The sequence below is a fragment of the Cyprinodon tularosa genome, unplaced genomic scaffold, assembly GCF_016077235.1.
Source record: "Cyprinodon tularosa strain WSP-4 unplaced genomic scaffold, ASM1607723v1 ctg287, whole genome shotgun sequence".
NCBI lineage: Eukaryota > Metazoa > Chordata > Actinopteri > Cyprinodontiformes > Cyprinodontidae > Cyprinodon > Cyprinodon tularosa.
Genome location: NW_024038993.1, coordinates 1,252,874 through 1,265,785, shown reverse-complemented (window position 1 = coordinate 1,265,785; position 12,912 = coordinate 1,252,874). Strand labels below are relative to the sequence as shown.

The 12,912-nt window shown below is 38.1% G+C and overlaps 1 protein-coding gene across 2 annotated transcripts in view; it reads right to left on the bottom strand.

Annotated features, from left to right (window-relative positions):
• Positions 1 to 8,897, bottom strand: part of myh11a (myosin, heavy chain 11a, smooth muscle) — a 37,124-nt gene extending 28,227 nt beyond the window's left edge. For both annotated transcript variants that reach the window (XM_038290743.1, XM_038290744.1), the window contains exons 1-3: positions 8,761 to 8,897; positions 4,037 to 4,401; positions 3,690 to 3,846 (exon numbers count right to left, since the gene is read on the bottom strand). In XM_038290743.1, coding sequence (XP_038146671.1) covers positions 3,690 to 3,846; positions 4,037 to 4,378 — 499 coding nt within the window. In that variant the 5' untranslated portion in view covers positions 4,379 to 4,401; positions 8,761 to 8,897. The remainder of the gene's footprint in view (positions 1 to 3,689; positions 3,847 to 4,036; positions 4,402 to 8,760) is intronic.
• Between the last annotated feature and the right edge of the window lie 4,015 nt (positions 8,898 to 12,912).

The window sequence follows — 12,912 nt, the reverse complement described above, 5'->3', positions numbered from 1 at the left end:
AAATAATTGTTACAATCTTTGTAAAAAATTATCCTGTTAACACCTTAAGTCCGAGTAAGATGGAACAGTAACTGCATCCCTATCTTCCTGCCACTGTAGGGGAGGTTAAAGTAACTAGTATGAGTGATAGATATTTTGTTTTATTGTAAAAATTATTGATGTGATTCAGCTCCTTCAAACCCAGTTCTACGGAGTAGAGAGCAGCTGTTACTGTAAAGGCATCAGATAGTTCTACGTCAAAAACTAAGAGCTTCTTTTTAGATGTGTCCCCAACACGTGATAATCTGCAGCCTTCGCTGAACTGTAAGCAAGAGCAGACATCGTTTCTCAGCACTGACTCGACTTTGGCCACTTCCCTCCATTCCTCACATGCATTCACAAAACATACAGCTGTTTCCTTCTCTTAACTTCCTAATTAAGGCAGAGGCAGAGAGAACATGAGATGGCAAGATATGTGGGCTTTTGTACATTATCCAAAAACACTGCTCGCTTAGAACAAACCTAAAGGGGGGCAGCGAGGTTGCAGAAAAAGATTCCTACATCTGTAAATATATTGGGATCTCATAATAACATGGTGTTCTGCTGCAGTGGGACCACATTTCCCATGTGAGACTTTCACTTTTGCTGTCTTCAGAACATCAAAGACTTGAGAAAAATTTCAGAGGACTGGGATCTCAGCCAAGTGGGAGACAGACCATTCCAAAGGTTACAAGCGTTATTTGAATTTGCTGCAGTTAAGAATCACTTGGACTCCATCATCAGCAATGTTCCTGCTTAGACCATTCAGTGTGAAACCTCCTGCTCCATTAGTTAGAACTTCATGGTAAATACACCCAACGTGTTTACCATATAAACTTGCACCACGCATAAGCATTTTATAGGTGGCAAGTCTTGATTTTAACCTTTACAAAATTTTACAAATAAAAAAGGTCAAAGCTTTGTAGCTTTGAGGTAGTTTTCTAATATTTTTAGACACCAAGTCTACACAAATCATGACAAACATTGATGGTTATCAAAAAGGAAAAACTATGTCTCTAAGGAATTTTTTTAAAATGGGAAGAAAAATAGATCCATACAATTAAGTCAGATCCTTGTTGATATTCTTGAGTCAACATGTTTATTAAATAGGCATTATGGAGTTTTCTAATGATACTGCCTCCTTTGGCCAAAACAAAGAACTGCAGCACTCTTCTCATAGCTCTACCTCGTAATTGACGAGTTTTTTTTTTTCTCCCCTTTTTTAAATTGGTGTTTAGTTGAGTTGTATGCCCGTCGCTTCTGAGGAGAGCAAACAGCTCTGGCTGGGATTCAGCTGTGAACTTGCACCTCAAAAACAACAACACACTTCTAAAGACGAGACTGTTCAGATTTTGGACAGAGAGGACAGACGGTTTGAAGAAGAGGGGTCAAGGAAGCCATCTTGGTGAAAAGAGAAAAGCCATCACCAAACACAGGGGGAGGATTGTGGTTTCAGCTTCCAAGCATGTACAATTCAGTCATGGAACTCCTTCCAAGAAGTTACATAAGCACTCCCATTATGATTAAAAGACCAATTAGAGAGCCCGTGCACAACAAAAGCCTCCAACAATATAGAAGAACATAGGGTGGCCATTTTATTTGCATCTGACTTGGAATGTGTGCAGGAGGATGGACCTCCATGCTGCTTAACTGAGCTTTAACCGAGTTTGCTCTGGTGCTAGCCAACAGAAATAACAATGACTCCTGCAGGTGTCGAAACTTGTGAAAGTCCAGCTACCTTCCAATTTAAGCCTGCTTTCAGTATCCAACTCCAATGTAAATCATCAGCCTATATATTTTTAATGCAGTTGCATTTCACCGTGGACTGTTACTCTTAAGAAATGATACAGATTACAATGAGAAAATTTTTGGAGCAAAATTATCTTTAAAATATCCAATCCAAAGAGGCGGTCAAAAAGCCTAATACATGTAAACTTTTTATGCAATATTTTGTAGGCCTGAAAAAAAATTTAGCCTGAAGCAAAAGCATTGCGTGAAAACACTCCCTCGGCTTTATGTGTGATTTTGTGTGATCGACTCAAAAACAGCTTTGAGCTGTAATGGTTCTTCTGAACAGGATAAGCTGAAGACATTTAAGCAAAACATCAGCATATATATTAGTCAATCCACCCCTTTTCTTGTTTACTTGAAAGCACATATTTGCAAACTGTAGCTATAGAGGTAAACACTGACATCCTGTGCACTGGTTTGCTTGAGGGAGTTTTGGATAAGCAGATACGGTTTCTCAAATTCCATATTAACAAAAAGAATCCTGATCTTTTACACTTCTTGCCCGGAACCATGATAATATTGGCAAACATTTGTACTTGTTCCACATGTCTAATCAAATTATGTATTCCAATACATAATTACATGATGGACATGTGGAGCACCTATATAAATCCAGGCATTCTGTTCCTTAGAATAAAAATTTAGGCTGACCCACATTTCTGGCAGATATTGGCGTATATATTTTTTTCTTTTATCAATTAATGTATGCTTGTGTTGGCCAAATCATTAATGCATTTAGCAGCCATACATTGAGATCACATAAGGGGCATACACATTGAATAATAAGTAAATGTTTCTTTTTGTTTTGAGACTTGTGTAACATTTCTTATTGTGTCAGAAGAGAAAGCAATATCTGCTTAAGGAATTGGCTTCAGCACTTGTGATGTTCAGTAGATGTAATATTTTGAATATATATTTGTTTTTAATCACTGATTAAAAAAAAGAAAACAAAAAAAGGTTTTAGCTATAAATTCTAAAATGTGACAGCAGAAACCCCACCCAAAAAACATATGTACGGTATGATCTTAGGTGCATACATTTTGCATGTTCCATTAATACAGAATATTAGCTTTTGGCCTTTGTTTGCTAAAGGTAATTTACCCCATGGCTTATATTAATTGGCTCTGAATTTACACAGAACATAACTTTGGACACTCCAAAAAAAGCTGGTCAAATTAAAGAAATTTTCCCAAATAACCCATGTCATGAAGATTCTCACTTCCATTTTGGAGGACATTTCCTGCAGTAGAAATAAAAATAAAACCTCCGGGATTAACATGGAACAAAAGAGGAGGGAACAAAAAAAAAAAGTCAAGCTGAACAAGGAAGAGAGGTATCTCAAAAAGGAAATGCTTAATGCCCCCACCCATCTCTTGATCCAGATGTCAACTCCTTTGAGAAAATGTCCTCATGTCAACATCAAATCAAGTAGCATAAACCCCACTGGAAACAGATTCTCTGGGAAATGAGCTGTTGTGAAGCCAAGAGCCATTTACTGTAAGCACGTGCCACAGTCATCACCTCTTTGACAGCAGCTGAAAAAGGCAATCATATTACTATTCTAGAGAAAGTCAGATCCCTCTGACAAGTCCATGGTGATTTTGAACATCAGCAGGCAAAACTAAAGCTAAATTCTAATCCCAAACAGGAGGTCAAAAACCCCAGCTTATTTGTACTGAAACTACAAAACGAGCAGCAAATTCTTTAAGTTTGAATAGTTAATAGTTTTACCTACATTATTATCCACTGACCGCATCAAGTAACTACACAGGAAAATTAAAAGAGCGAATCAAAAGCAAAACAGCCAATCAGATCCTCAACTCACTGAAGTAGTTTAAAAGGAGAGACAGAAAGTGAATCAACCGGAGGAGAAATCCTACCTTGCATCATGTTTCTGTAGGCATTATCAGCTATAGCATAGATATGAGGGGGGACTTCATGTCGTTTCTTCCCTTTGTACATGTCAATGATCTTCTCAGAGTAAATGGGCAGCATTTTATAGGGGTTCACCACCACACAGAACAGGCCAGAGTATGTCTGTCAGGAGAAAGAAACATTTTGAAAACATGTCTGTGTTTTGACTTTTAGCTGCCAGGATGATTAGTGAGAAAATACATTTAGTGAAAAAATATAGTTATGTGAGATTTTAGAATCTACTTAATTCAGGGCAAGGTTTGGATATGTATGATCAATAATATTTCTGCATGCTTTGCAGAAGCATACTTACATAAATGAGCCCAGAGAAGTACCTCTCACGTAGATTGTGCAACACAGAGGCTTCGTTAAGGCAAGTTAGCTCTGCCATGTCCTCCACCTTGCTGAACTTGGGAGGGTTCATCTTCTGGATGTCATCCTTGTTAACAGTTATTTTCTTGCCGTTATCAGCCAGCTCCACCAGCACCTCGTCCCCATGCTCCTCCTTGATGCTCGCTGCCTCAAAGCCATGCTTCTCTGAGGGGATCCACACCAACTTCTTGGCTGACCAGTCGGCCTGAGCCATAGGGCTGTTGAAGAGGTCCTTATCGACAAAGAGGAACTTTTCGTCCTCTGACGGGGCCGTCTTGGACATCTTGGCTAATGGTGGAGGGCCAGCTGGTGAAAAGAATTAGGGAAGGGGATGTTTAGAAAGAGAGATAGCAACAGTCATGCAACAGTTAATGTTAAGGAAAACAAGGGATTGCTATTGAAATTTTGTGTAATAGATCCCTGTGTAATCTGGACTTATATTCAAGGCAAATTAATCTCATACTTCAATATAATCCAGTGCAACGCTTCAATGACAACTGCTGCAACACAACAAAGTCTAAAATCCATTTAAACCGAGCAGAGCATTAATCAGAGAAACTTCTGGAGCAGCAGAGACTCACAGCTAGATTGACAGAGGAACCTCTAGTTGAGTATTTTTCAGGAGTGAAACTCCTGTCCTTGAGGCCAGAGTCCTGCAACTTTTACCTGTGTCTCAGGTAAACACCTCGATGATATAATGTGTCAATACCAAGACTTTCCCCCCAACATGGCTCCAAAAGGACAATTCTTCCATTTGGTTCAGGAGTTAAGGCTCAAGTTGAAAAACTATAGGACATCAGCCCTAAGGGCTGGAATTTGAAATCCTTGCTGTGAAGAGAGCCTTAAGAGAGCCTCCCTTACAAACCACGGTAGGGAGGACGGTAAGTATGTGAAATAATGTGCTCTGCTCATATAAGACCAACATTTCACTTTTTTTAGTCATTATTTTGATGACCATTCTGTGGAAATAAGTTTCTTTGACAGGGAACAGGGAAGCTGGGGAGAGTTGATGACTGATAAAGTTACATATAGAGTAAGTCTGAAAAACAATATATTAAAGCTATGAGACTGGGCTGGAGGGTCGCCTTCCAGCAAGTTAACGACCCTGAGCATTACAGCCATAGTTAAAATAGAGAGCTTGGGACCAAACTAATTAAAGCCAATGCTCTCCATCCTGTCTGTCTCACCATGAAGTTTTATTTATTTTTTTTTTGTGTGCAAACAAATGAATTCCTAATGCAAACGCAGCAATAGATAGTACAAAGTATTAAACACAAATGTAAATCCCTTTTCAGATCAATAATTGTAAAATGAAAAACATGTCATGTGCAAAATGTGAGAAATATAATAAATATGAATACATTTCCAAATCCCTGTAAGCTAGTAAAACTGCCTTATTTAAAACGTCCTCTCCCCATTAGGGAGTTGTAGAAGGCAGCCATTCTCACAGACCTCCATCTCCCTCTCGACCCCACACGTCACACGGGAAACGAACAAACAATTCCCCTTCTCAGCTGCAGACATAAGGACTGAGGCTGGGAAATGTATTTTCATTAACTTCACAACACTGTGTCAACAGCTTTATATGAACAACAATCCAATGAACTCATACTCAGTGATGGGTTATTCTCCTGAAACATTAAGTCCCTGTTAAATTTAAGAACCTGCATTTTTTCCCCCTGTCCCTCCATATCTCTCCCTCAGTCTCCTGCTTAGGGAAGCTGCAGTCTCGTGCTGAGATGACCATATAAGGCCCCCTTCTCTGATGCAGGGCTCTTTTCTGTGGACCTAAACAGCAAGGCAAGTGAACTCCCAAACAAAGCCCATATAGGGAATAGTATGTCTCTTGCCGGCTTTGTCGTTTACTGCAAAATGATAACAGCAAGGCAGTGAGGCAGAGGGGATTTTAACAGCCATGCTTAACATGGGGCCCCGTTGGAATTCATTTCTTAAGTGAAACAGTCACTGGCTAAATTATGAACAAGTGTCTAGCTTTTAGAGGAACCTGCAGAGGAAGGAAATGTACAACAAACTAGAGTAGCTGCATCCCATCGACTGCTCTGCTTGGAATGCAAAAGTCTTACTTAAAAGCGAAGGCAGACAGGTGTCTACTGTGACAGTTGAGCAAGGAGGAGCTTCTTGCTGGCTTGGACTAAAGTAGCTTGTCTAACTAAAGATGGTATCCGATGTTACCTTTCACACAACGTGTAGCCAAAAACTAACACTACCATCGCCACTGTGTAACATGGCAGCATAATGCAGTTAGCACGTAATAAAGTTGATAGGGAAAATGGATAGAGCTTCATGCAGGACAGTCCTGGGGTAAAACCTGTTAGAGGCGTAAAGAGACGTAGAAATAGAACAGGTGGAAGCACTGAACTGGTAAATAGTTCTCCAAAAGTATTTAAGTATTTTAATGTTTAAATCTTATTATCGCTCCACAATGTCAATGATTCTTGATCTTTTGTTCCATCATGTTTCCATCCCTGAAGCTGAACGAATCAACATGATATGGGCATAAAAACGACCTTGAGGCTTTTTAACAGCTTTTTTCAGCCATCAAATTCTAGTTTATATAAATCAAAAGATGATGACAACAATGTTTTAGAAAAAGCTTCCTCTCAAACTTGCAACTTTCAATTACCAAGGCCTTAACATGCAAACATAGGTATTTCTTTTTAAATCCCTGGGCAAACCATTGATTAAAGTGATTGTTTATTAAATAGTTTGCCAAAAAGCTCACCAAATCATATTTCTATATTAATATTATATTAACCAACAGAACAAAAAAAAAAGCAAAAAATCCTCTATCAACCTGTCAAGCCTTTGAAAGAGTTTGAATGGGTTGGGGGGTGATGGGGAAATCAGCTGATACTTTGATGGTCTGCAGATAAAAGTAAACATTCTTTCCTGCCACACCCCCGTGTTTAAAGGATGTGGTTGAAATTAAGATGTTCTTCCTCGTGCTCTTTAAGCTTTCCTCTTACGTAATTTATTTTAATACCTCGGTCAAGCCGTTGTTCATTCACCGTGTTGGGTCAACACAGTTTCTGCACCTTCAGCACAGCCATCATAAGTGATTCTGACAGGTGAATACCAAACCAACTAAAAACACGAGACAAAAAGAACTATACTTTGTCATGAAACTTTTTACAGCTGAATAAATAGCTGAGCAAATGAAATCATTCTAATCTTATAACTAATGTGCACTACATTGCCAGAAGAATTTGTCTTCCTACTTTGAAACATACATGAACTTTGATGAGATCCTGTTCATAATCTACAGGGCTGTTCTCACATTACTAACTTTAACTGTTCAGTAAGCCTCTTCTTTAAGGGTTACAGGTGAGTCTGTCAATAAAAAGAGGAGAAAATCAGAATAGCAGCATCTGATCTAATTTACGCCAAAGGTGTTCCATAGAGTTGAGGAGGCCACACAAAATCATAAATACATGAAGCCATGACGTCATTTCAAATGTAAACTAATTAATTTGTTGATGTGACCCAATACTTTTAGTAATACTGTGTAAAATCCTCAGTATTCAGTATAAAGACAATAAAGTTATTTATGAATCTGGCCCGATTATTTGTCTTGCTATACAATTCCCAACTGTGCAAACTAATTTGAATCAAACATGCAATAGAAATATTCCTGTGTAAATAATGATAATAAACTATTGAAGATGCTGCCCTGGAGACTTTATGACCTTAATATTTCTGGTTGGGGGAATTTGACCTTAGGGGTCAAGAAATTATGTTTCTCATTTCCTATCTTAAAAAGTTCACAAACATTCTGTTATTATTAAACAAATAAACCCTTAAGCTTAATGGATTGCCAGGATAAATATAGGATCACAAGATTAAATTTTATGGAATCAGGCATATAGTCTACCGGTAAACACTTTACAGAATTTTTTTTAATGCTTATTAAATTGTGAGACAGTATAGTTACTACTGCTAAGGCCAAACATTATATCTCCTTTGGAGAAAACAACTTCCTTACTGATAGAAAGAAAGTAGAAATTCAATACAAAGGAAACATAAAACTGATGTTTCTACAATTTTCTTTAATTAAATTCTCTCATTACCTCATTTTAGGTTATACAGATAAAAAAGGACAAAAAAAAAAAAAAAGACAGGTTTATGCAAAACTGAGTCAGTGGTATGAGTCTTTCTGGTTTTCCTTTACATTCTGCACCTCAGCTTCAAAGTTAAACATCCTCGCCAAACAAGCAACTTAATAGGACCATATTAGGAAATTAGAAACGCCATTTGTGGTGAGAGTTCTGCTTTCACTGAGATATTGATTGAACTTCCTTTTTAAATACACTTCTTTCAGGCCAGATAATACTTTATCATTAGGAAGAAGTGAAATAAAAAGAAAGGCAGCTGTGCACAAATTAAGAAGCACTATATAAGCTGGCCCGAAAATAATGTTAATCAACTACCCACAATAACTAACATGTTTAACGTCATATTTTTTCTTAAGTTGACTTACAAACGTTTTTCTTTCACAATTAAATAGGCTAATTAAATCTAACCTGATGCATGCGAAGCAAAAAAAAGTCGCAATGAAATAAAATGAAATACTTGAGTTGTTAGTGTCGGACAGGTGCGCTTTATTCGTTCACCGTGGTATCCCTCCGCTGTTAGTTAAATACTCACATAACGGGAAAGAAGTTCGGATTTGGAAAGAGCTGGAGTCTGGAGAAGATGGGCGTCGACGAGGTACTCCCAAAGCAAACAGTCCAAATGACCCCCGTCAATTTAAAAACCTTGCCATTTAAACCATTCCTCCCTCCTCCTCTCCTCCTTCTCCTCATTTCCTGCATGGGCGGTTCCAGACAGGGACCAACGGGGGCCAGTGCCCCTGTATATCATGTCCTGGCCCCTCTACTAAAGACATAATAATCTAGAAATTCTAATGATGATCTAATGATATATCATTGTGATTTGTATGCAAAAGCTGATTGGCCTCCTTTAAGAGTTCGGAGAAACAATCATTTGATGATCCTAATATATAAATCTCTCCTTGGACTAACAACAACATGCTTAAACTCTCTTTTGCATAGACTGGTAGTTCTAGTAAATAACATTTTTTACACTCCCATTTCTTTATTCTTCTACATGTTCGTTGTGTTCGAACTGATATAGGAAATAAAGCATTCAGTGTGTTGGCTCCTACAGCGTGGAATCAGCTCCAGTCTGAGCTCAAGATGTCAGACACTATTTCATTGGACTTATTTTGAGCAGTTCTTAAAGATAGACAACAAGTTTCTATGAAAAAGTGTCACTGCTTTTAAATTGTTTTATTGTTTTATATTTTGTGCATAGGGATGGGAATCGAAAACCGGTTCCTGTTAAGAACTGGTTCCGTATTTTCCGATTCCATGGCATCGTTTGGCAGCTCGCCGGCTCTGGGGAGCACGACTTACGTCACGTTTTTTACGTAAGTTACGCAACTTACGCAAGTTACGCAAGTTACGCAAGTTGGAAGAACTATTCGAGGAGGAAGACAGCGAGCTGCGGTCACTTTGTGAATCAAAGCCCCGTCTTTCCTTAGCCCAGAGGGTAGATCAGGAAATCCAGTTCTATAAAAGCTTGCCCTCCATCCCCTGCAGGGATAGCGCCACACTGTGGTGGTGGAACAAGCAAGATACGCTGCCCTTGCTATCTGGACTGGCTGAAAACTACCTCTGTGTGCAGGCTTCCTCTACCCCATCTGAGAGGGTGTTCTCCACGGCTGGAGACACCATAAGCCCTGAAAGATCCCGTATCCTTCCAGAAAAAGCAGATATGCTCATCTTTCTGCAAAAGAACTGTTAATTTTCCCTACTACTGTTTTATAATTAGTATTTTTTGTTATTTAAAATAGGTTATTATCCCATCATTTGTTATTAGACATTGTTGGTTATTAAGTTTGTTCTTGTATTCATTTTTCATTTAAACACAGATGTTACTCCATTTTCACATTTCCTGTGGACATCTTCATCTTGTTGAGTTTGTAAGATTGTGCAATAGTTAAGTAAACAAAGTTGATTCTGATAATCAAACTGTTTGTTCTCCTTTTCCCCCCAAATTGGAATCGAAAAAAGAATCGATAAAGAATCGAATCGTTTCATAGAATCGAAAAGGGAATCGGAATCGTGAAAATCTTTTCAATTCCCAACCCTATTTGTGCATATGTATTAATTGATTTTTTTGTAACCAGGTTGCAGTGTATTGCAGATCTCTGCCCAGGTCCCCCTTGAAAATGAGATCCAGATCTCAACGGGGTCTACCTGGTTAAATAAAGGAAATAAAAAATACAAAAAAATATGCACTGGGACAGATATGGTTACTGATAGGTCCTTTGGATCTATTTCATTGTTTTTTCTTTACAAATTCTATTTTACTAAGTATTTAAAAGCAATAAGGTGATAGCTTCAGTGGGATTGAGAAAGGATCCCAGTTTTCATCTGCTAAATGTTTTCTTCAAAACAAATAACAAAACTCTAATTTTTACTGCTGAATTTATCATTTTTTTCTTGAATTCTAATTCAGATTTTATAGAAAACACTAAATCTAACTGAAATTATAAAAAAATAAGTAAAATTCCTAAATTCTGAATGTATATTGACCTAAAAGCACGTAGAATTTTAATTAAACCTAATTGAAATTTCACTTCATGCAGCTATATTAATATATTTGAATCCTTTGCCCTGTTTTTTATTTCATGCTTTTCTGTTACACCATGAAAGCACGCTGGCCCCCTCCTGGCCCCCTGGTACATTTGGTGTAGAACTGCCACTGCTCTCCTCCTCTCCTCCTCTCCTCCTTCTCAAGCAGCCAAAGGAAAAGAGCAGTGGACATGCACAGCTGGTGCTGATAATGAAGAAATAAAGTCACTTTAAAGTTATTTGCATCGTTATAGGCTAAAATAGATTAACCTAGCAGTGTTGTTCTATTACAGAGTTTAATTTAGTTCAGTATTTAGGTACTATGGAAGCACTATGGAAGCACCATGGAAGCAAAACTGGCATCTCATAACCATGACTTAGCTATCATAATTAGATATTATAATTATCAGCCAGCTAAGTCACAATAATGACATAGCTTAATCATATTAATGAGATAGTTTCAACATAATTATGATATACTATCTTGACTTAGCCCCAAATAATGTGATAGCTAAATCATAATATTTAAATTAATGAGTTAAATCATAATAATCAGATAATATCTAATAATTATGAGATACTATCTTGGCTTATCATAATGAAAATAGTTCCAGTTATCATCCTTCTCCCGCTTTTTCCGTCAGGGTCGCGGTGGGACCAGTGCCTATCTAAGTCTATGGATGTAAGACGCAACAGACTGTGTTGCTTGTCTATTTATCGCAGGGCATCACAGAGTCACAACCATGCACATGCACCTAAGGGTAATTTAGAGAAGCAAATTTACCTAAAAGTCATGTTTTAAAACTTTAGAAGGAAGTCGGAGTACCAGGAGAGAACCTATGCATGCACAGGGAGAACATACAAACTCCAGACCCTGGGCCATGGTTGCTGCAAGGCAACAGTGCTACAAACTGTGCCACTGTGCAGCCTAGCCCCAATACAATCAAGAGAAAAGACTTACGGTAGACAGATTTTATTTTGTCATTTTGTATACACAAATGTAAACAAAAATAAATTTAGTTAAGAACAGCTCTCTAGACTAGCGCTGGGATGAAATGTCTTTAATGGAGGGAAGAGGAGCCCAGGTGATCCTCTCTGCAGTTCTCACCACTCTTCTCACCTTCTTTCAGTCTGAGGCGCTACAGCCTCCACACCACATAGTGAGCCCGCTGGTCAGAACGCTCTCTAAAGAAAAAGTAAAAGTAAGATTATACATATACAATAAAAATGATCCTTAGACCATATTCCAAAAAGTATTTATCACCTAAAGTGTATTGAGAAAATGTGTTTGATGTTGTTTATTTTATCTATTAAAGTTTATGAACACATGACATAATCCTTCATAATATCTGTTGTCTATATTTCACTTTTCATTGCAGTTTTGCTGGTAGGCTGTTGCCCATTTGAAGCAGTCATCTTCACTCCATGAAGTTTTTCCATCTATGACAGGGTAATACAAATAAAGAGAGAACAAAAAAAACATGAATCTTTGGGGGATACCGAATTTACACTAATACCTTTCTGCAAAGCAACATTGCTGACAGTTTCCCCACACTATAACCAAAAACACAATAATAATTATTTGTTTTAGCAAACAGTGGCCTGAGTAGTGTGTGGAAGAACCACACACAATCATAACTGTTTGGCTCCTCCTCTTCGTACCGACCTCTATAACATGGATAAAAGCTGAAGTGGAATGCTGTTTCATTCTTCAATTAATACATTTTGCAAGATTGTGACTGTTTGATCCTTCCTGCAGGACAAGCCTGCCGCCGTGTTAAAATGTGTTTATGCAGGACTGCAAAGAGCTTGTTCCATCCTCTCTACTCTCAAAGTTGTTAAGTAATCTCTGATAAGCCCTCACTCTGAGGGGGTTGTAGTTCGGTGCCAAAGCCTGGAAATATGGGACCTGCACTGCTCTCATCACGATGTCTCTCTGCATTAGCTTTGGCCCTGACAATCATAATCTTTATTTTTATTCTTGAGAATAAGAGCACAGGCCTTCAAAAAGTATCAAATGAATTTTCAAGAAACATTGCTACAGAAAATCACATTTCTGTGCAAGACATACAAAGTCTTTCATTTTGATACATTTAGCCTCACACTCTGCATGGTTCAGCCAGAGGTCTCTTTCTGTTAAATCATACCTTTCCACTGT